This window comes from Garra rufa, chromosome 20 (assembly GCF_049309525.1).
Source record: "Garra rufa chromosome 20, GarRuf1.0, whole genome shotgun sequence".
Taxonomy (NCBI): Eukaryota; Metazoa; Chordata; class Actinopteri; order Cypriniformes; family Cyprinidae; genus Garra; species Garra rufa.
In genome coordinates, this window is record NC_133380.1 from 15,943,650 (window position 1) to 15,968,733 (window position 25,084).

A 25,084-nucleotide genomic window follows, 5' to 3' on the forward strand; every position below is an offset into this window, starting at 1 on the left:
TAACAGCGTAGTCACGCTCCATACGTGCAAATTGAACTCAACCCAGCTAGCCTCTGAGCTTGACAGCAGGAGACACGACACATGTGAACTTGAGACATGTCTGGCAAAGCTATGAATATCCAACTCCAGCAATCCTCTACAGGACTAAAAATGTGTGCAGTCTCTTTTAAATAATGCATTAAAGAAATAGTTCACCCAAAAATAAAATTGCCCTCAGGCAATGCAAGATGTACAGTAGACGAGTTTGTTTCTTCATCAGAACAGATTTGGAGAAAGTTGCATTACATCACTTGCTCACTGATGGATCCTCTGCAGTGAATAGGTGCTGTCAGAACCGCAGCTGATAACAACATCACAATAATTCACAAATAATTCATGTGTTTGTAAAAAAACAAGTACTCATAATACTGCTTTCTTGTCTGAATCAGAAAAGAAATATGGACAGATCAAGAACCATTAAAGGAGCAGTTCACTTTCAAAGCTAAAATTTACAGATAATTTACTCACCCCCTTGTCATCCAAGATGTTCAAGTCTTTCTTTCAACAGTCGTAAGGAAATTGTTTTTCGAGGAAAACATTTCAGGATTTCTCTCCATATAGTGGACTTCAGTGGTGCCCCCGAGTTCGAACTTCCAAAATGCAGTTGAAATGCAGCTTCAAAGGGCTCTAAACGATCCCAGCTGAGGAAGAAGGGTCTTATCTAGTGAAACGATGCTTGTCTTGTCTAGCTGCATTTAAACTGCATTTTGGAAGTTCAAACTCGGGGGCACCATAGAAGTCCACTAGATGGAGTGAAATCCTGAAATGTTTCCCTCAAAAAACATAATTTCTTTACGACTGAAGAAAGGAATACATGAACATCTTGGATGACAAGGGGCTAAGTAAATTATCTGTAAATTTTTGTTCTGAAAGTGAACTTCTTCAATAGGTGAAAACACTCATAAACAAATATGTTGGTGGATTTTGATGTGAACAGACAACAGGGGATGGACTTTTTCACTTATTATTTTGCCCAAAAGAAACAGTTTGAAGTTAAAACGTCTTAATGATGGTTTTGTTTCTTACAAAAACACAGCTTTTCACTTCACAAGACAATAATTGATGGACTTGTGAATTATTGTGATGTTTTTATCAGCTGTTTGGACTCTCGTTGTCATTGGTGAGCAAGTGATGTAATGCTACATTTCTCCAAATCTGATAACAAACTCATCTAAATCTTGGATAGCCTGAGGGTGAGTACATTTCCAGCAACTTTTTTTTAAAGACAAACCTACATGTCTAGCAGTAGATAGCTCTCTAACATTGTCATTCAATCATTCAATACTTATTAAAGCTTGACAGTGGTTTCATACTGCCAATCTAGGCTGCCACATTTGTATTTGTCCATATATCAGAAATTTTAAAGATTTATTTCACTGTTTTTGCTTGCTTTTGTTCAGCTGCTGCTGCGATCTAGTCTAGGGATCTTCAGTTTGTTTGTAGTCATCAAAACTCAGTTTGCTAGGGATGTAGCTCAATGCTCACTGATGTTAGGCCCAGTATACCCTCATCCTTTGGCCCTTCGAAAGCTCCCGACCCACCTGGCTCTACCCTCCCTCCCTTTTCAGACAACGGCTGCTTGCTTGGTGTCTCAATAGCGCCCCTGTAGGCAGGCAGGATATATATGCCTCTACACACGCCTCTATATATCTGACTGTTCGAGCGTGCTCTAATCTATCATATTGCATGTCTCGCTCAGGCAAGCGGGGGCGCCGCAGCAGTGCAGGATCTCTAGACAGCAATATGGAAGTAAGTACCGTGATATAGGACGCAAGAACCTCCAACAGGCCGCTATTCTGTGTGACAACGTTGCGTTTTGAAACTGCAACTTTGCTTTATTTATTTCTTTGGTCTGTCTGCCATCTTTTCTTTTCGGTTGCTTCTTTGCTCAGTAGTTTCCGCTGTCTGTATGTGTGTGGTGTTGATTCTGGACTAAGTAGGCCACCCTGCATGCATGGGCTGCCTGTTCCTGTGGAGCTTATGTGGAATGACGGGGAATTCTGTCCCTGTGGCTCACATCACATATCATAACATCTCCACGGTCCAACTTAGTCAGCATGACTCAACTAATGCAAACATCCCATGTCACGTACCGTGGGCTCTGTGTGTCTTTTTATTTTCTTAAATTGTTTCGATTTGATTCCTGGTGGTATGTTTCACCTGGCCGCTGCGAGTGAACAATTGTGTTCGAGCACTTCAAAAAGTGCAAGTCTTCATTTCCTCACTTTCAACCACTTGACCTCTTCCTCTCCAGTCCTAAGCTCCTTTTACCTTTCGGAATGCTTTGAAATTGTTTCCTATCTGTGTGCAGATAAGCATAATAAACATGAGGGAGTTTAGCAAAGGTGATGCTTTTTAATAGACTGGATTTGGATTGTCACCCATTTAGTTCGTATAGGTTATCGTATGTGTCAGTTTGATTGGCAGCACCTCCTGGAATGCAGGATAAGCCCATATGCTCGCTTTAACATTACTAAACGCTGACTAACTCAATCTTGCCTGTTTCAGCTTTTGCATGTAATGCATGGCTTTCAGGGATCTGCTTCACTCTTTTATAAATGCATTAACTGCTGATGGATGGTCATGATGCATTGCTTGAGTGCTGTGTCCTTGTTTTATAATACTGACATTAATGCAATCATTTTGAGACTACTTTTTATGTGATACTATTTTGGGTATTAAATTCGCATTGGCTTTTGGGTGATATTACACTACTGTTTAAAAGTTTGGGGTCAGTTTGATTTATTGTCAAAGAATATGAATATGTATTCAGCAAGGATTCATTTATAATGTTACAACAGATTTATATTTAAAACAAATGCTTTTTTCCATCAAAGAGTCCTAAAAAATCTATCATGTATTATAATAAATCATCATGCGTGACGGTAAAGACTGGAGTAATGCTGAAAATTCAGCTTTGCCATCACAGGAAGAAATTACATTTTAAAATATATTAAAATACAAAGAAAATGTTTTAAATTGTAATTATGATCAAATAAATGTAGCCTTGGTGAGCAAAAGAGACTTTCAAAAACCTAAACTTACCAACCCCAAACTTTTGAACGGTAATGTATGCCTGTGAAATAGATAATTATTAGGGATGGGAATCAAGCACTTTTTATTTTTAATTAAAATGCCATTTATTACGACAAAGCTCTGTTCTGAAAGTTATTAATTGCACAATGCTTTATGAACAGCTAGTCACTGATTTAAAGGATTAGTTCACGTCCGCAGTAAAAATTTCCTGATGATTACTCACCCCCATGTCATCCAACATGTTCATGTCTTTCTTTCTCCAGTCGCAAAGAAAGTAAGTTTTTTGAGGAAAACATTCCAGGATTTTTCTCCATATAGTGGACTTCAGTGGGAACCACAGGTCGAAATTACAGTTTCAATGCAGCTTCAAAGGGCTCTACACAATCCTTGCTGAGGAATAAGGAAATTACCTAGGGAAACAATAGGTAATTTTTAAGAAAAATACAAATTTATATACATAATTTTGACTTATATATATAATTTTAACCACAGGCAGAAATACCAACCTAGTGTTTACAAAGCGAGCATGCAAAGAAAGTCAAACGCCCTTTACAAAACGACAAGTTTTTTGCCTTACCCTACCTTTTTGAACCAAAGAACTAACTGTGCGTGGTTTTCCACCAGGTTTACTTAATGTATTAAGACACACATCACAGAGCTAGTGCAAGATGAGCCTTTGTGATTAAAAAGTATATACATTTTTATTTTTTAGGAAAAAAAAAAAAATTAGGAAAAATTTACCAATCGTTTCATTAGATAACACATTTATTCCTCGGCTGATATCGTGTAGAGCCCTTTGAAGCTGCATCGAAGTTGGACGTTCAAACCATTGGGAAACATAGAAGTCCACTATAAGGAAATAAATACTGGAATGTTTTCTTCGAAAAACGTAATTTCTTTGCGACTTAAGAAAGAAAGACATGAACATCTTGGATGACAGGAGGGTGAGTAAATTATCAAGAATGTCTCTTGAAACAGTTAGTGGTTTTTCTTAATTTGGACATGATAAAAGTAATGACTTGAGTTAAAAAAAAAAAACTCAAGTATTTTAGAGTATTTTTAATAATCTGTGGATTGGACTGTGCTAGTCCAAAAATAAGGTAATTGAAGACCTGTTAACAAACCACATGTTATAAGAATCATTAATGTGAAAAATAGATTCTTGGTTTCCAACCCTGTTAATTACATGAAGCCAAATGAACGTAAAATTTTAGAATGCAAAATGTGGATTTTTAATAAATGAAACTCATCTTTTCTCATCAATTTCTCCATTCTCTCTCTCCCTCGTCCACCTGCAGGGGTCCATCATTAGCAGCCCCCATATACGGCGTCGAGCCACTTCCAGTCGCGACTGCCCTTCCCGCCAGCAGTCCATCCCCAACTCCTCCTCTCTTCTGGGCTCCCTATTCGGCACCAAGCGGGGCAAGTCGCCCTCTCTGCCGCCTCAGTCGTCCCACCCCTCCCACCCGACACTCATTTCCCACACCCCGCACCCTTCCAACCTGCACCACACGGCCCGTGACACCGAGACCCAGGCCCAGATGCACCCCCACCACGCTCAGTTTTGCCACATGCAGAATCCTCCTCCGTATCACCACCACCATCACTACCACCCTCCAGCGCACATTCAACACCCGCCCCACCAGTACCACCCCCCTCCCGGCCCCTCGTCCTCTCACAGCCACTCGCACGGTTCCCACGGCCACGGGCCGCATCCCACGCACCCCTCCCACTCCCAGCATGCACCTCACCACCACAGCCAGCCTCCGGCCCCTCCTCCGGCGGCCAGCAGCACCAAGCCCAAACACAGCGGCATCAGCACTGTGGTTTGAGCCCCTCCGCGAACTCTTTCCACTTTGGGAATGGGACCGTTTTTGGCGGGGTGACCGTTGGGCCTCTTATTAGATTGTAACGTGCGGCAGATTGTTGCTGTGCCTACCAGGACACGACCAAAAGGGCACCTTGACTCACGTTTCAACTCATCCAGCTTCCTCTGCAAGGGGAGCCACACTGTGTAGCACCGTCCTTCTCTTTTGGGGCGGCTAGAACTCAAATCATCAGTTCTTACCAGTCATTGCTCAAGCTGTAGAGCCTCAGATAAAGCTGCTGCTGCTGCTTCTTTTAGGCTCGATTTTAGAGACTTTCAACCCTCTCCACTTTGGCGGTGAAGCAAGAGCATGCGCAAAAGACCGTGGCAACTGTTTTCTTGTACTTACTTACCTAAATGCATTATCAAATAGCCTGCTTATTAGTTTGCAGAACGGTTTGAGAGAAATCGGTCACAACGAGTGGTGTTCCAGTATTTAATGTAGCTGTAGACCACACATTTCTGTGATATAGTTAGGGGACTATAACGTGCCAATTATTCAAAAGCAGTGACTGAGTTATTCCAAAAAAAAAGAAAAAGAAAGAAAAAAGATTTGCTTTGTGTATGTCGTGCATATAGTATTTTGTAAAATAATAATAATAATATTAGCAGCTATTATTATTATTGTCATAGGACAAAAATGATCCGAAGCTTCAGATAAAATCTCAGTATTCTCTGTGTACTCTCGACGTAGTTTTCACCAACACTGAACTTAGTAGGTGGCCAATTGAACAACACAGAAATTATTGGTTGCCTTTGGAGTTGGAGTTGGAAGATTCTCCCGGAATCTCCGGCTCACGTTCGCTCCGCCTCCTTCGGGATCTACGTAGCGCAAACCAATCACAGGGACTGTGGGAAGGGGGAGGGCAGAACAGGGGAGCTTACGGATGGATCCTCCACGGCCTCGACTCGTCGGGCCACTGCTGCAACATGGTTTTATTTTTTTAACTATTTTTTTAGAAATGAATAAATCACTATGAAATAAATGTACATTTAAAGATGTTTATGGTAAAGCCGGCGTGGCGGAGAAGGCTATTTTGACGTCTAACATATTAGGGGTAGCGTTTGTGTCGGAGGAAAGCAGGCTGCACTTCAAAGCTGATCGAATTCTCTCCCCATAGTTTGTGCAGAGATGTTGATTTTTCTCAGCAGGCTGAGCGTGTGCCCTCTTCTGTGTGGAAATGAAGTAGATTTGATACATATTCTTCTGTCCTCCTGTGAGAATGCCTTTCACTTGCTCAGAAACACAGCTAATGTAATGTAATCTAATGTAATGTAAACTGCATATAATATGTAGCAGTGGGTCGGATGGATGTGTTCTCACTCGGAACAGATTTGGACATGTTTTTTCACACATATCCCCTTTCTCGGTTTAACTTTTGACTTGTTTTATACTGTAAGTAGATGAGCGGTGACGGAGCTGTGATTCAATGTTATAGTTTTGTGTGTCGACGCTCTTTTAACTCAAGCACAGAGCTTCTGAACAGCACTTGTCTTTGTAAATAATCACTTAATGTACAGAAACCACGGCTGAAATGATCTCTCCAAATCGAGACCAGTGTCAGCAGTTACGACATTTGCTGAGCGTTGTTTCTTTTTAATTAATCATGTGCAATATGTATGTTTTCGGTTTTGTAAATTCAGAATTGCAACCAATTGATTGGTTGGTTGGTTTGTTTGTGTTTTTTTGTTATCATATTTCCAATATCATAGTCAAACCCCATATTGTTTCTCGCCCCCACCAACATCTGTTTTTAACCTTACAGTCAGGAATGTCAACTAAAGTACTCTTGCATGTATATTGTACAAAATATTCTCTAGATATTGCATATTTCCAGAGATATTATCAGTGTTACAGTTGACAGTTGTTAAATGAGTGATGATGATGATGATGAACATATTAAAATCTGTAGACTTCTCTTCATTCAAAACGTCTCGTTTCGTACCAAAATAGATTCAATTAGGAGACATCCGTTTATGTTCATCTGGGCTTGAGAAATCAAACACTGATTGTCAAATAGTTTATAAAGGAAAATATTAGCCGGTAGCCTAATCGTAATGAAGTGCCGCCAGGGCACATCCGTATAATATTAATAATAATAGAAGCTTACGGATAATAGAGCATAAATCCACGTCTATGTCATTATCAGACTTCATAACACCTGGCTTGTTCCCAAGATGCACTGAGGCCAGTAATTTGTACAGTACAGCATTAATCAAACAAGGACAGCCCATCTCTGTGTACGAATACGATCACCCGAAGCCATTTCTGACTAAACAACCCAGCATAAATTCAAAGAGCTGTCAAGAAAATGTCTCTTTTGTTTGTTTAGGCTTTTCACCTTTGTGTTGAATGTTTCTTATGGATTTCAGTGCAGTGTGTTAAATGTATTGTGGTGCTTCAGCTTCGTACTGTACAGTACTGGACGGTCAAGTCTCAAAACGTCTCCAAGCTTTGCATGCAGCTGATGCCTAGCACCTCTGGTTGAAATGTGAGCTTATTTAATAATGAAGAAAAGTGCTTTCTTTTAGTTTTTTCTTTTGTTTGGTTTTTGTTTTTTGTTTTGTTTTTTGAATGATGTTGGCTTGCTGTTACATTTTATGCTTTGCCACTGCATTTCAGCATGTATATCACTTGTTTACCCCCCTAAAAAGATCATTACACTTCTGTAAAAAGCCTATGTCACTGTATATATCACAAACCAATGTGAGAAATTAGAAAAAAGCATATCATATATAAATCTAATATGGATGATAAAGGGAAAGTGTATGGGTAAGGGGTTGGGTTGACGTGTACATAGTTTGTATTATACTTTTTTGTTTCTCGCTCAGCCATCGCATTGACGGCATAGTCCTTTTTTCACCTTAAAGAGACTCATTAACACGACACCGCTTCTGCTACCAAATGTACTTCTTGAATTTGTCATAGGATCTTCTTTAATAAGTCGACTGTTACATAACTCTCATCGCCTTTCATGTGCGTCCACTCATACATTTCATTTTTTTAATTACCAAACAAGGAGAGGATGGTTTTAATATGCATTCTGTTTCTAAGTAGATGACGAGACCCTATTGATGTTTAACTATAACTGTGACCATGTTGAGAACATGAAATAAAACAATATACCATAACATTCCTAACTTGTGTTGTTCTGTATTAAAGCACACATACGCATGTCTCCAAGTCCTTGAGATGTTCTGTGAATCTCAAAAGCCATTTTATGAATTTATATACAGTATGAATTCTGAGAAATACATTCAAAACCGAGGGCAAGTTGAATTCAATGTGCAAGTACATTTGAGTCAGCGAGGTCATTGCATAACTGGTATTAAAGGTTTGGTGGTTCGCAGAATTCTTGCAATAGTCTTTTTTTATTCTGACATTTTCATACATTTCTGTTAATAATGACTAAGTAACTAAAGCATTCTGTGAAAAACTGGCAGGTTAGTCTCTATTTTTCAATACTCCTTGAGAGCTTTTATGAGCTTTGATGAACTTGAGGCTCTCTGTATATTTATATTTGTGGATGTCAAAATCAAGGTCGGTATTCCTTACATAAGGTCTGAATTACACATTTGGAGTCAAGACAAATCACAAATACTTTTAAAACATTTCCAACATTAATAATAATAAAAAGCAGCCTTGGTGAGAATAAGATACATCTTTTGAAAGTGTTAAGAATACTTACCAACCCCAAACTATTGAGTGGTTGTGTGTTTATTAAAGGAACACTCCACTTTTTTGGAAATAGGCTTTTTGAAGCCTATTGAAATCCATTCAGTTGTTCTGTTTTAGCATAGCTTAGCATAGATCATTGAATCGTAATAGTCAAGGAAGTTTGCTGCCGTAATATGGACGCAGCAGGCGCAGTAATATCAGTCATCTTCCTTGACTATTACGCCGCAATGCGAGTGTAGTTCCTAATCTTATCGGCCTAGAAAATCGCATCTTTACATTTTCCGCCAGTCTTAGTACACGATATAACTACAAAAGAGTCAAGTGTTAAATAGGACAAATACCGAAACTCATTGGTCATTTTTAAACGCGATGCTATTGGTCTAATAGGATTCAATGATCTATGCTAAGCTATGCTAAAAGTGATATCGCCAGAACAGGAGAATGGCTGAATGGATTTCAAAACGGTAAAAATCAACTTATTAACTCAGGGGAGTTGGAGAATTAGCCTATTTCCAAAAAAAAAAAAAAAAGCAGAGTGTTCCTTTAAAGGAGATGTTCACTTCCAGAACAAAAATTTACAGATAATTTACTCACCCCTTGTCATCCAAGATGTTCATGTCTTTGTTTCCTCAGTCGTAAAGAAGTTTTTTAGAGAAAATCGTTTTAGGATTTCTCTAGTGGACTTATGTGGTGTCTGCGAGATTGAACTTCCAAAATGCAGTTTAAAGGCAGGTTCAAAGTGCTCTAAACAATCTCAGCCGATAAAGTAGGGTCTTATCTAGCGAAACAATCGGTTATTTTCTTGAAGCTGCATTTTAAACAGCATTTTAGAAGTTCAAACTGGCGGGCACCATTGAAGTCCACTATATAAAGAGAAATCCTGAAATGTTTTCCTCAAATAACAGAATTCCTTCACGACTGAAGAAAGAAGGACATAAACATATTGGATGACAAGGGGATGAGCAAATTATCTGTAGATGTTTGTTCTGGAAGTGAACTTCTCCTTTAAATACAAGGTTAAAAGCCTTGCGATTCGTGTTTACGTGAATAAAATGCACAACACATCAGCTGTAAATGAGTGGATAAACTCTAATAAGCCCCTTTTGTCTGTGTGTGTCTGTCTGGCTTGCTGTAGGCTATAAATAGAGCAGCTTTGAGGGTTAAATCCTCATTGTCAACAGCTGCGTCGCTGGCAAAGAAGAACCGGAAAGCACGATATCAACTAAACAGCTAATTACAGTTATTTCAGTAATATCTGAACGCAGGTATTCACATAAATCTGTGCAAGTACTGTGCTAAATTCAGTGACTAGTGAGAATGCACGATCAATGTTTTCCCTCAGCAGTGAAATGAGTAATTAGTTTAGTGCGGCTAAACACTGACATCTGCAGGGATTGAAGTGAACTGCACTCAAATGGATTTGTGTCGTCATCATTGTGAGACGAAAATGGGTGAAAGGTGTTTCAGCTAGTCGTAAGGTGATTGGGGTGAGTATCTACGTTAAAGATGAACCTGAACAAACTTTTTGTTTTGTCAAGATCGGTCAATCTCGGGAGAAATGTTTTCGCTCCACGAGTCGCGCAAAAGGGAGATTGTCTACATCGTTTTCAGTCGAGGCGCTCCATTGGATCCAGTGCGAGGAGTTTGGCATATGCCAAAGATCTGTTCCTGGGCAAAGTAAACAAGGTAATGTCAGTATACAGCAGAGTAATTTGCTGTATTATTGTGTGTACATAACGCACATACATATTTAAAATAGGAAACCACTTGAGCAAAGGTCAAGGCGCTATAAAATCAACAGTGGCGACGATAATGTTCATAATATTGGTTGTTATTACAGTAGATGGGTAAATATTCGAGATAAGACTGCAGTGTTATGTTGCTATATATTTCAGGCTGAAGTCTTTCCCTACCCAGAAATCAGCAATGAAGAATTAGATGAGATAAACCAACTTGTTCAGCCTGTGGAGAAGTTTTTCAATGAAGATGGTGGGTACAAAACGAGCGTGTATTATTGTTTTTGTTTCATTTTTGTGAGGTTTCTGTTGATGTATGATCATGTATATCATTTATATACACTACCAGTCAAAAGAACAGTATTTGAACAGTGAGATTTGATTTTTTTAAAGTATTCTCTTCTGCTCACAAAGCCTGCATTTATTTGATCCAAAATACAGCAAACGCAGTAATATTGTGAAATATTTTTACTATTTAAAAAAACTGCTTTCTATTTGGATATATTTTAAAATGTAATTTAAATGTAAAATTTTCAGCATCATTACTCCAGTCTTCAGAATTACTCATATCCTTCAGAAATCATTGCTAATTAAACATTTATTAGTATTTTTAATATTTAAAACAGTTGAGTTATTTTTTTAGGATTGTTTGATGAACATAAAGATCCAAAGATTAGCATTTATCTGAAATAAAAAGCTTTTGTAACATTATACGTTATACAATTAAAAAACTTTAGTCAGTATCTTTTTTTTAAGAAATTATTGAAATTAATACTTTTCATTAAGCAAAGATGCTTTAAACTGATCAAAAGATAAAGACATTTATAATGCTACAAAAGATTACTATTTCAGATAAATGCTGTTCTATTCATCAAAGACACCTGAAAAATTATATTCAGCTGTTTTCAACATAATAATAATAATAAATGTTTTTTTTTAAGCAGCAAATCAAAATATTAAAATGATTTCTGAAAGATCACAACTGGAGTAATAATGCTACAAATTGAGCTTTGAAATCTCAGGAAATATTCAAATAGAAAACAGTTATTTTAAATAGTAGAACTATTTCAAAATTGTACTCTTTTTGCTGTACTTTGGATCAAATAAATACAGGCTTGGTGAGCAGAAGAGACTTTAAAAAAAAAGCATTAAAACCCATACTGTTCAAAAGCTTTTGACTGGTAGTGTATAGACCTTTTTCCAGAGTAAACTATGAGCGCCACCATTACGAATTCTAACGTCAGATTGGATGCTCTTCTGTTCCAGTCTCCATAGGAACCCATTCAAATAGCATCCTTCTGTTTTTAATGTAGCTAACATTTTTCCAGTCTAAAAAAGCATTATTACTTAAAAAAAAAAGAAAGAAAATGAAATAGAAAATATATGTTAACAAGGTAACTTTAGTGCATTATATGTAGTTATCTAACAATTAAAAACCAACATTATTTTTAAAAACATTTTTTTACGCTTGAGAGGAAGCAAGAGATCAGCTGTAAAATTGTAGAATGTCAAATTTTCTAACTTATTAGTGAAGTGTTATGACCTGATCTCAGCTTTTGAATTTTCCTGGATTCATACAAATGACTGAGAAATGTCTTTTTTTTTTCTATACTTGTGCAAATATCCCCACAGTTGATTCTAAGAAGATTGACCATGAGGCTGTAATTCCTCCTGAGACTTTGAATGGGCTGAAGGAACTAGGGCTGTTTGGGATCCAGATACCTGAAGAATATGGTGAGACTGACCTCTGATTTCATGCAAGGGACAGTTTCTAATATACCGTCAGAGAGTTTCATCTTATTGTTTGCATTTTTCTTCCAGGCGGTCTGGGTCTCTCAAACACCATGTATGCCAGATTAGGAGAGATCACGTCTTTAGATGGGGCTATTGCTGTCACACTTGCCGCACATCAAGCCATTGGTCTGAAGGTGAGCAAATGACTTTGAGTGTTGCATTGTGAGTCTTGTATTAAAGCTAAATTCACCATTCTTTTAAGTTCTGTGTTGATTGACAATTTGCATAATAATCTCTGCCTTTTAGGGTATATTGATAGCTGGAAACGATGCTCAAAAAGCTAAATACCTGCCTAAATTAGCAACAGGAGAGCATATTGCAGCTTTCTGCCTTACTGAACCTGGAAGGTACAGCATTTAAAGGAGTAGTCCACTTTCAGAACAACAATTTACAGATAATTTACTCACCCCCCTGTCATCCAAGATATTTGTATTTTTTTCTTCAGTCGTCAAGAAATTATGTTTTTTGAGATAAACATTTCTGGAAATTTCTCCATATAATGGACTTAAATGGTGCCCAGATTTTTTCGGTCATTTTCGCACTACAAGCCCTAGTGCTGGACGAGTTTCAGTGCTTAAAAGGTATGTTAAAAATAAATTTTTCTAAGAAGATGACCGAATGTTTCGGTAGACAAGACCCTTCTTCGTCAGCTGGGATTGTTTACAGCCATTTGAAGCTGCATTTAAACTGCATTTAAACGGCATTTTGAAGATTCAAAAATCGGGGCACCATTTAAGTCCATTATATGGAGAAATTTCCAGAAATGTTTATCTCAAAAAACATAATTTCTTGACGACTGAAGAAAAAAAGACATAAACATCTTGGATGACAGGGGGGTGAGTAAATTATCTGTAAATTGTTGTTCTGAAAGTGAACTACTCCTTTAATCTATGATTAAGAATGAATCCTTTTTCAAATATACTTTGCCTTTGATTGTTATATTCAAATAAAATGTACTCTCATGTGCTAGCGGCAGTGATGCTGCATCAATACAGACACGTGCCACGCTGACAGAAGATGGGAAGCACTTCTTGCTGAATGGTTCAAAGGTGACTGCTTCAATCTAGTCATTGTGTTTGGCTTAGTGAAATCTCTTCATTGGTTGATTTTGATTAAATGTTGATGTTTGCTCTCAAGTTTTGGATTTCCAATGGTGGCTGGGCAGACGTCATGACTGTGTTTGCCAGAACAGAAGTTGTTGACAAAGACGGTCAAAAAAAAGATAAGATCACAGCTTTCATTGTAGAGAGGGCATTCGGTGGGGTCACCAGTGGCAAACCTGAAGACAAACTGGGCATCAGAGGCTCAAACAGTAAGTTTAAACCATGAAACTAATGTTGAAATATATTTTTTGTTTGAATGTTATTCCACTTCAAAGCTGGAAAAAATCATGGATATTTAATATGGAATATCTGTGGAACTTTCTCTTATTCACAGAATCCTGAAATCATAGTTTCTAACAAAATCTTAAATGGCACAACTGTTTTCAACATTTTAAACGAAAAAGAAAAGCTTCTTGAGAAGCAAATCTGCAAATTAGAATAATTTATGAAGGATCACAGGAATAAATGACATTTTAAAATATATTACACTACCAGTCAAAAGTTTTTGAACCGTAAGAGTTTTAATGTTTTTTTAAATGTTTTATTCCTGTGATCAAAGCTACATTTTCAGCATCATTAATCCAGTCTTTAGTGGCACATGATCCTTCAGAAATCATTCTAATATGCTGTTTTGCTGTTCAAGAAACATTTTTTATTTTTATTATTATCAGTATTTAAAACAAGTATATGGCTTCATTGATAAATTGAAAGATCCAAAGATCAGCAGTTATCTGAAATAAAAAGCTTTTGTAACATTATAGACTGTACCATTCAAAAGCTTGGATATTAAAATTATAGAAATTAATACTTTTATTTAGCAAGGATGCTTTAAATTCATCAAAAGTGATAATAAAGACTTTTATAATGTTACAAATGGTTTTTCTATTTCAGATCAATTCTGTTCTTCTGAACTTTCTATTCTTTAAAAAAATAACAATAATAATAGTACATGTTTTTTTGAGCAGCAAATCAGAATATTAGAAGGATTTCTGCTGGATTGTGTGACGGAAGTAATTATGCTAAAAATTCAGCTTTGAAATCACAGGAATAAATTACATTTTAAAATATATTCAAATAGAAAACCTATTGTTTCAAAAAGTAAAAATTTTTCAAAAATGTTACTGTTTTGCTGTACTTTAGATCAAATAAATGCAGGCTTGGTGAGCAAAAGAGACTTCTTTAAAAGCAAAAAAAACTTTTCAAAATTGTAGTAATATTTCACGATATTACTTTTTTATTTTTGTCATGATCAAATAAATGCAGCTTTGGTGAGAATCAAATCAAGTGACACTTTTTTATTTTTTACAAATGGAACAAATAGATTTCCAAAAAATAAAATAAACATGTATTTATTGTTCCAAATGATTTTTTTGCATGCACATTTGTAAGTAAAACATATCATTAAAAATGGTAGGTTATATAAAACAATTAAACAATATAATTATTGTTCAAATTTACATTTTATATTTGGACGTTGTTTTTGCATTCACATTCATTGAACATTTCTACTTTTTTTTTTTTTTTACAGCCTGTGAGATCACATTTGAAGACACCAAGGTGCCAATTGAGAATGTAATTGGTGAAGTCGGTGGTGGTTTCAAGGTGATCCAAACACTGCACTGCACTCCACATTTTTAACACTATGATGACATGATGTATTGACACGTGACTTGTTCGCATCTTTAGGTCGCCATGAACATTCTGAATAATGGGCGCTTCAGCATGGGCAGTGCAGGTGCAGGGATGATCAAGAAGCTGATCGGTGAGAACATTTATTAAAAATTGACTTTGTTATCATTCATGTCCTTGAAATGTACATTTAAATCTCTAATATCTGTTTAAATTAAATTAATTTACGTTCCATATCATTCCAGAGTGGACTTCAGAATATGCGTGCACAAGAAAACAATTCAACAGAAGCCTTTCTGAGTTTGGAATGATTCAGGTACACGTTCATATTTAGTCATATCCAATGATTCTGTTAATATTTTTTATTTAGTTAATTGGCTACACTTTACAATAGTGTGTCATTTGTTAACATTAGTCACTTGTATTCCTATTGTATTAACAACACATTTATTACACTATTTATTATCTTTGTTAAGGTTAGTTAATAAAAATACAGTCATTGTTTCTTTACAGTGCATTAACTAATGTTAACAAACACAACTTGTGATTTTGATAATGCATTAGTAAATGCCGAAATTAATATGAACTAAGATTTATAAGCGCTGTAGAAGTATTGTTCAATCCTACTTCATGTTATCTAATGTAGTTAACTAATGAACCTTATTGTAAACCTGTAACTGGTTAATTAATAGTCAGCTTATGCTTTTATTTTGCTTTGACACAGGATAAGTTTGCTACCATGGCCCTAAATGCATTTGTGATGGAGAGTATGGCATACCTCACTTCTGGCATGATGGACCGACCTGGAGTCCCAGACTGTTCTCTGGAGGCTGCAATGGTCAAGGTACAATAACCTGAAGTCATCATTACTTGAACTTTGTCTTATTATTAATGAAAACACACTGGAGCAATAACCCTCAGTGGTGATTATACAGGTGTTCAGCTCTGAGGGCAGCTGGATCTGTGTAAGTGAAGCCCTTCAGGTTTTAGGAGGGCTGGGCTTCACCAAGAACTTCCCTTACGAGCGCTACCTCAGAGACTGCCGCATCCTTCAGATATTTGAGGTACAGAGGAACATGATTACAAAATGTTTTGCAGCACTGTAATATATATGTGTGGGGGTTTTTTTTAAGTAAAATTAGCAAAATCGCTTTATTTGCTTTTAATGTACACTACAAGATTGTTTATTGAATTAAAAAAAAAATCTAAATAATGAAAAAAAAAAAAAGAATATGATTGTGAAATATTTTACATTTTTACATACAAATGTTTATTCCTGTCATTGTAAAACTACACTTTCAGCCTTCAGAAATCATTCTAATATGTTGATTTGGTGCTCAAGAAACATTTCTTATTATTATTTATCAATGTTAAAAACAGCTGCTTAATATTTTTGTGGAAACTGTGATCTTATCTTTTTTTTCCAGGATTCTTTGAATTGATCGCTCAAAAGAACATTTATTTAATATAGAAACTTTACTGTGACTTTTGATCAGTTTAATGCATATCACAAACACCACACTTTTAAACAGTAATGTACTTGATTTCATTTGTGTAAACATCTAGACAATAGTTTTTTTTTTTTTGTTTAATCACGATTTCCACAAAAATACACCACCAGTCAAAAGATTTTTAATGTTTTTTTTTTTTTTTTAAAGAAGTCTCTTCTGCTCACCAAGCCTGCATTTATTTCATCCAAAGTTTATCAAAAAACAGCACAATTTTGAAATATTTTTACTATTTAAAATAACTGTTTTTCTATTTGAATATATTTTAAAATGTAATTTATTCCTGTGATTTCAAAGCTGAATTTTTAGCATCATTACTCCAGTCACACAATCATTCTGATATTCATATTTGCTGCTCAAAAAATAATAATCATTATTATTACGTTAAAAACAGCAGAGTATATTTTCTTCAGGTTTCTTTGATGAATAGGAAGAAGAGCAGCATTTATCTGAAATAGAAATCATTTGTAACATTATAAATGTCTTTATCATCACGTTTGATCAATATAAAGGATCCTTGCTAAATAAAAGTATTAATTTCTACAATTTCTGCCCCAATTATCAATTTATTGATAATAATATATATTTTTTTTTTATCAAGATAATGTAAAAAAGAATAAGATTGTGAAACTTTTACATTTTAAACTTTTTTTCATTAATTTAATAAAATTTTATTTTATTCCTGTCATCGTAAAGCAAACTTTCCAGCCTTCAGAAATCATTCTAATATGCTGATTTTGGCGTTATCACTGTTAAAAGCAGCTGCTTAATATTTTTCTGGAAACTCTGACAATTTTTTTTAGGATTCTTTGATTCAGAAGCTCAAAAGAACAACATTTATTTAAAATAGAAATATAAAGGCTTTACTGTGACTTTTGATCAATGTAATGCATCTCACAGACCCCACACTTTTGACCAATAATGTACTTAATTTCGTTTGTGTGATAGTTTAATAATAGTTTGTTTTAAAAAAAAAAGTTTGTTTTTTTTTTTTTTTTTTTTTAAACCACCAGGGGGCATGTTGTCACATGTAAGGCTGAACATGCAAAAACAACTGAATATTATATAATGTGCTTTTTTTCTTTTCTGCTTTTAGGGCACTAATGAGATTTTGAGGATGTACATCGCACTTACCGGAATGCAGTATGCTGGCAAAATACTAACAGGAAAAATAAAGTATGTAAGAAATAGAAAAACCTGTCATTCATAATTCGTTCATATTTGTGACCCTGGACCACAAAACCAGTCATAAGTCGCTGGGGTATATTTGTAGCAATAGCCAAAAATACATAGTATGGGTCAAAATTATTGATTTTTCTTTTATGTCAAAAATCATTAGGAAATTAAGTAAAGATCATGTTCCATGAAGATTTTTTGTAAAATTCCTACTGTAAACCTATCCAAATGTAATTTTTGATTAGTAATATGCATTGCTAAGAACTTAATTTGGACAACTTTAAAGGTGATTTTCTCAATATTTTGATTTTTTGGACCCTTAGATTTCAGATTTTCAAATAGATGTATCTCGGCCAAATATTGTCCTATCCTAACAAACCATACATCAATAGAAAGCTTATTTATTGAGCTTTCATATGATGTATATATCTCAGTTTTGTAAAATTTAACCTTATGACTGGTTTTGTGGTCCAGGGTCACATTTAAATGTTACACAGCTGCATTCTTTAACATGTGACATTGTCTTCTCTCAGGGAGATGAAGAAGGGAAATGTGGGGGTGGTGTTTGAGATTCTGGGAAAGAAATTAAAGGACTCAGTGGTGAAGACGGTGGACTTTGGACTGACCGGCAAAGATGGTGTTGTACACCCCAGTCTGACGGTACAGAACCAGTGCTGCTTGTGCCCTAGCTGTGATCGGTCATAATATAGAGTAAAATGACACCAGTGCTCATAAACTGAATGTACGTCATGGTAATAACAGCAGCGCAGGGATGTCCAGTAAAAGTCATGTCACCCTCACATCTGATCTTACTAGTTCTCCTGCCAGTCACATTTCATCAGGCAGAATCCTTCCTTCTGATCTCTCCTTTAAACCCGTGTGGTCGGGTAATTGAGCCCAGCTCCTTTTCAGAGGACTGATGATGTCATCTTTCTCCCACAGGAGAGCGCCAAAATGTTTGAGCAGAACGCTGCACACTTCGGCTCCACTGTGGAAGGCTTACTGTACCGATATGGAAAGGTAAAGCTTACTATTTATTGCATACTTTTAAACCATTTTTCTAATATTTTTTTTTTTTTTATAAAGAGTCCTGCAGACTTTGGATGATGGACAATGTCTTTCCAAAGCTGTTTCCTTCTGCATAAAAAACAGATATTTATAGTAATCCAAGCCTCATATTCATCATTCCTGTCAATCTCACATTTTCCCCACCATCAGTTTTTAATCCGCGTTTGTGCACATTCCTCGGATGCTGCCAGAAAATGAAAAATTACCATTCGTTTAACACACAGGCGTATTTTTTTCTGTAACGCACAAGGTAATTAGCGTGGGTCGTTAGCGCTGCTGGGACCTCGTCTCTGGTCCCTTCTTTCCTGTTGGATTGAGGTAATGTTCATGTGTCACACAGCTGGCCTCACTCTCACTTATTTCTGAATGAACGTCTGTGTGGCCGTGCTATTGTAATCAGACTGCAGTCACTAGAGAGCTGCCTGGAAGTGCTTCAGATTTCCACGCACTGTTTTTCCTGTTAGAACGCACTATGTTTCATCTTTATTCATTCTCATTTGTGGAAAACGTTAAAAGAAATAAATCCCCCTGCCGCAGTGTTTTTCCTTCATGCAGTGTGAAATACAAACTGTAGAGAGTCTTTTTATGGGCATTACCTACAGCCTTGATTTGTCCTACTTTTAACGACCTAGATCAACTGAAAAATCTTGAAATATGATATTGAGACGGAGTGTTTGAATCTAGAGAGAGACGAAATTTATGGTTTTATTCAGCAAGGGAGCTTTATATTGATCAAAAGTGACAGTAAAAACAAAAAAGTAATAAATGCTGTTTTTTTTTTTTTACTTTCTGTTCATCATAGAATTTTCACAAAAAATACACTACCAGTCAGAAGTGTTTGAACAGTGAGATTTTTAATGTTTTTTTTTTTAAGAAGTCTCTTCTGCTCACCAAGCCTGCATTTATTTGATTTTAAAGTGCAACAAAAACAGTACAATTTTGAAACATGTTTACTATTTAAAATAACTGTTTTCTGTTTGAAAATGTTTTAAAATGTAATTTATTCCTGCGATTTCAAATCTAAGACAGTGTTTAAATCTAGATACAGGCGAATCTGAAATTTATAGTTTTATTCAGCAAGGGAGCTTTATATTGACCAAAAGTGACAATAAAATTAAAATAAATAATAATAATGATAAATGCAGTTTCTTTTAAATTTTCTGTTCATCACAGAATCCTGAAGAAAATCACTCTTTCCACAAAAATACACTACCAGTCAAAAGTTTTTGAACAGTGTCTTTGGCTTATCAAGCATGTAGTTACAGTGGTATGCGAAAGTTTGGGAATCCCTTGTAGAATCTGTGAAAATGTGAATAATTTTAACAAAATAAGAGAGATCATACAAAATGCATGTTATTTTTTATTTAGTACTGTCCTGAGTAAGATATTTTACATCAAAGATGTTTACATATAGTCCACAATACAAAATAATAGCTAAAATTATTAAAATAACCCCCTGCAAAAGTTTGAGAAACCTTAGTTTTTATTACTGTGTGTGGTTACCTGGATGATCTACGATTGTTTTTTTTTTTTTGTTTTGTAATGGTTGTTCACGAGTCTCTTGTTTGTTGTGAACAGTTAAACTGAGCACTGTTCTTCAGAAAAAATCCTCCAGGTCCTGCAGATTCTTCATTTTCCAGCATCTTTTGCATATTTGAACCCTTTCCAGCAGTGACTGTATGATTCTGAGATCCATCTTTTCACACTCAGGACAACTGAGGGACTCAAACACAACTATTACAAAAGGTTCAAACACTCACTGATGCTCCAGAAGGAAACACAATGCATTAAGATACGGGGGGTGAAAACTTATTGAATTTGAAGATCAAGGTAAATTGTACTTAATTTGTCTTCCGGGAAACATGCAAGTATCTTCTTTTGCTAACGAAAGGCAGTACTAAATGGAAAAAAAATGATATTTCAGCAAAAGAAGAAAAATTTGGACATCTTCATTTTGTTCAAAAGTTTTCACCCCCCGGCTCTTAATGCATTGTGTTTCCTTCTGGAGCATCAGTGAATGTTTTAACCTTTTTTAATAGTTGTGTTTGAGTCCTTCAGTTGTCCTGAGTGTGAAAAGATGGATCTCAAAATCATACAGTCACTGCTGAAAAGGGTTCAAATATGCAAAAGAAGCTGGAAAATGAAGAATCTGCAGGACCTGAAGGATTTTTTCTGAAGAACAGTGCTCAGTTTAACTGTTTAGAACGAACAAGAGACTCGTGAACAACCATTACAAAACAAAAAAACAATCGTAGATCATCCAGGTAACCACACACAGTAATAAAAACTAAGGTTTCTCAAACTTTTGCAGGGGGTTATTTTAATAATTTCAGCTATTATTTTGTATTGTGGACTATATGTAAACATCTTTGATGTAAAATGTCTTACTCAGGACAGTACTAAATAAAAAATAACATGCATTTTGTATGATCTCTCTTATTTTGTTAAAATTATTCACATTTTCACAGATTCTACAAGGGATTCCCAAACTTTCGCATACCACTGTATTTGATCCAAAGTACAGCAGAAACAGTAAAATTGTGAAATATTTTCTCCAATATTTTTTATGAACTTTTATGAATTTCAAAGCTGAATTGTATCATCTTTACTGCAGTCACATGATCCTTCAGAAATTATTTTAATATTCTGGTTTGATGCTCAAAAACATTTATTGTTGTTGTTGTTGTTATTATTATTATTATTATTATTATTATTATTATTATTATTATTATTATGTTGAAAACATCTAAGTAGAATTTTTTTTTCCGGTTTCTTTGATGAATAAAAAGTTCAGAAGAACAGCATTTATCGTAAATAGAAATCTTTTGTAATCATAAATGTCTTTATCATCACTTTTGGTCAATTCAGAGTATTAATTTCAATCATTTTTTTGCCAAAAAAAATTATACTGACTCCAAGCTTTTGAATAGTATAGTGTATAATTATTTCAGATAAATGCTGATTTTTGGATCTTTCTATTCATCAAAGAATTCTAAAAAAAAAAATGTACTCAGCTTTTTTTTTATATTGATGATAATAATAATAAATGTTTCTGGAAAAGCAAATCAGCGTATTAGAATGATTTCTGAAGGATCATGTGAGACTAAAGACTGGAGTAATTATGCTGAAAATTTAGCTTTGATCACTGGAATAAATTACATTTTAAAATATTCAAAATAGAAATAGAAAACAGTTATTTCAAATAGTAAAAATATTTCTAAAATGTACTGTTTTTGCTGTGCTTTGAAACAAATAAATGCAGGCTTGGTGAGCAGAAGATATTACTTTTAAAAAACATTAAAATTCTTATTTTTTATTTATCTTTTTACATCTTTCATCATCAAAAACATTTGACTGGTTGTGTATTAAGCAGCACAGCTGTTTTCAAAATTGATAATGAAAGAAATCTTTTCTTGATCACCAACAGCATCTTTTCAGATTATTTTAGACTGAAGACTGGAGTAATGGTTGCTAAACATTCAAACGTTTGAATGGTAGTGTATGTAGAATTAAAAACAACTGTCAAAAACCTCTAATATTACAGTTTCACTTCTGTATCTAACATTTTGACTTTTCTGTTTCAGACAATTGTTGATGAGCAGCTTGTGCTAAAGAAAGTTGCGGATGTATTAATTAACCTCTACGCCATGACAGCCGTCCTGTCTCGCACCAGTCGCTCCATCAGCATCGGCCTGCGCAACCATGACCATGAGGTAACAAACTCTTCAACCTTTTGTTCAGTATTCAGTCAAAGCATTTTAAATTAAGGATGCAATGTTGAACAAGTGCAGATTAGGGTTACGGTTCATTTACTCGACGCATTTAGAAGCTAAACTTAAAAGGATAATTTTTTTTGTTTGCGGATGTTGCGGAGTGTGACAAATAACACATTTCTTCTCAGAAGTGGATTGGGAGGCATTTCAGTTGAATTTTAATTTATAGCAGCAGAGCTGTTTTGATTTTGCATGAGAGAAACAATTGACGGAAACAATTTAATGACTTGTCATGCTGTGACTACGCTGCTTGCTTGCATATTGGATTTATCCAGCTCATAAAAAGTTCTAGAAGCTTATACATGCTTTTAAACATGCTTTTCATAATTTGATGTGGGGTTGCACTTTTCCTTTCGTTGACTAGTTCTTAGGTGAGAGAGTGTAAAATAGATGTTTGGCAACTAAAACCTCATAATCAAGGAAATTTGCTTGCACATTAATTCTGAAATCGTTAATGTAAACAGCCTCGTTAAATCTCCACTGGCTTTCAGGTGCTGCTCACCAACACTTTCTGCAAGGACGCTCATTTCAAGAACAACTTCTTGTTGACTCAGCTTCAAAAAAGTAAGAAAAACGCACAGCTATAATTGATACCAGCCCTTCTCGTTTTATTGCATAGCAAGACAAAGCGCTTGCACATGTTGTAGAATTTCCTTCACAACCTTACAAACCATAAGTCAGTCGCTAACACTTGCATACGCTCTTCATACTGTTCCAATTACCGTCTGCCTAATAACTCCAGTCAATGCAATGCATTAGATCAGAGCGTTCAGTGAATGAATTGGGGTGTGTGTTCTCTCCAGATTCGCCGGAGAACAACGATGCCAACATAAAGAAGATCGCCCAGGAGGTCTTAGCCAAGAGGGCGTATGTCTGCTCACATCCTCTAGACAGAACCTTCTGACATGCCTCTCGTCCCACAACCTTGTGTCTCAGTTTAACCCAACAGAAGTGAGCGGAACTGCTGCGATTTATTAAATTAAATATACTTATGTTTCTCACAATATGCAGTATTGATTGAGCCTCACTGTTCAATTTTTTGTTGTTTTTATAACAGTTTTCTATGACACATAAGTGCTTCTTAATATTGGTTGAATAACATTAAAGGGATCATTCACCCAAATATGAAAATTCTGTCATTAATTACTCACCCTCATGTCGTTCCAAACCGTAAGACCTTTGTTCATCTTCAGAACACAAATTAAGATATTTTTTAATGAAATCTGAGAGCTTTCTGACCCTGCATAGACAGCAAAGCATTTGAAACATTTATGAACAAAGGTCTTTGAAAGTAATGACAGAATTTAAATTTTTGGGTGAACTATCAATTTAAATCCCAGTGATTAGCAATAGCATTAATGCACATGTAAGGAAATGTCTTTGTTGGTCCTCATCTCTATGATGTTTCTCCTGTGTTTGAAGTTGGCGGTTAACATAGGTGTCTTTCGGGCTTCAGCAGGTTTCCGGAACGAGTGTATGCTTTTCTCTTCATCTGTGAGTGGTAAAACACTACACTTGTGCAGGAATGAATGCGGCCTCCAATAATCTCTGTTAAAAAATCTGAATGTTAACATCAGAGCAATTTTAAAAATATATATATATATATATATTTCCACACCCCAGAAGTGTATCCAGGATGTTCTGAGTGTTTGTTTCGGTAGTGTGAACGGTTCACATACGCTTCACAGGTTGTGGTGAAGTAATTTAGCCTGTTATTAATTATTAAAACAGTACAATCTGAAACACAAGGATTTAGTCTAACCTGAAGTGGAATTTGTTGAACAGAGACGAGTATCTTGGAATTGCGTTTGTGTCCCAGCTCAGGCTGTGGTTCTGAAAGGGTCCAGGAGCAAATGGAATATTGGCCTCTCTCTCTGCTGAGCCGGTCTTTTCAGAAGGCTGGACCACAGAAATAACGGGAATGGGCTGAGGGAAAAAAAAAACGGGTATTAGATCTCGAAAAGCAAGCCTAAATGTTTATTTGAAATCTGTCTGTCTATGTCTAAAAATGGTTTTAATTTAATCTAACAATAAATTTGATTTCATTTTCAAAATGATATTTGACTGTCATGCATATTGTTATGGTCTGCAGTAATGTCATTCCAGGAAATCATTTAGCCTGTTGTTACTTTTAAAGCCATTCCTGGCCTCTTCAGAGAATATTTCATGGGCTTGTCTTTCAGGATGTCTTGTAGTTTATCGAGATCAGCTCTCTTCATGTGACATTTGAACTTAGGACTTATTCCACTTCCAGTAGAGCTCTTATCGAGGAACGTCTTCTGCTGCCACCTGTTGTACTGAGCATGTGCAGCTTGGAGCTGCTCCTCATGGAGAGACTCTCCTAAACAGAATACAGGGTAAAATAAGTCAACTTGAGTTTCATAAAAAACAAAGCTGGCGCCATCTTTTTTTAGTTATAGGTTGTATTTGAAAATGACATTTGAGGACTTCAGAATTAATATTATAATACAACGTAATACCATTGCAGGGTTTTATGGAAGCTTGTTTCCGCCACTGAATAAAAAATTAAAAAGTTAAACTCTGAATTTATTTTCTCTCGCAATTTCAAGTTGACATCTCGCAATTCAGTTTTTTTTTTCAGAACTGTAATATATTGGGAGTTTACATCTAGCAATTCTGACTTTTTTTGTAAGAATTGTGATATAAACTCATGTA

The 25,084-nt window shown here is 35.6% G+C and overlaps 2 protein-coding genes across 4 annotated transcripts in view; both read left to right on the forward strand.

Moving 5' to 3' along the window:
• The window catches only part of iqsec1b (IQ motif and Sec7 domain ArfGEF 1b), a 252,340-nt gene extending 244,264 nt beyond the window's left edge, over positions 1–8,076 (forward strand). For 2 of the 3 annotated variants that reach the window (XM_073825319.1, XM_073825320.1), the window contains 2 exons: positions 1,739–1,788; positions 4,374–8,076. In XM_073825319.1, the coding sequence (XP_073681420.1) occupies positions 1,739–1,788; positions 4,374–4,907 (584 nt within the window). In that variant the 3' untranslated portion in view covers positions 4,908–8,076. The remainder of the gene's footprint in view (positions 1–1,738; positions 1,789–4,373) is intronic. The other variant, XM_073825321.1, reaches the window with a different exon arrangement.
• Positions 8,077–10,068: 1,992 nt separating this feature from the next.
• On the forward strand, positions 10,069–24,465 carry acad9 (acyl-CoA dehydrogenase family, member 9). The gene is made up of 18 exons (XM_073825479.1): positions 10,069–10,307; positions 10,517–10,610; positions 11,990–12,091; positions 12,179–12,285; positions 12,398–12,498; positions 13,122–13,200; positions 13,289–13,463; positions 14,783–14,856; positions 14,941–15,016; positions 15,129–15,199; positions 15,608–15,727; positions 15,819–15,947; positions 17,488–17,567; positions 18,101–18,227; positions 18,510–18,587; positions 22,220–22,348; positions 22,900–22,972; positions 23,212–24,465. Exons 1-18 carry the CDS (start codon positions 10,128–10,130, stop codon positions 23,310–23,312), a joined length of 1,896 nt encoding a protein of 631 aa, XP_073681580.1. The 5' UTR covers positions 10,069–10,127; the 3' UTR covers positions 23,313–24,465.
• Positions 24,466–25,084: the final 619 nt, after the last annotated feature.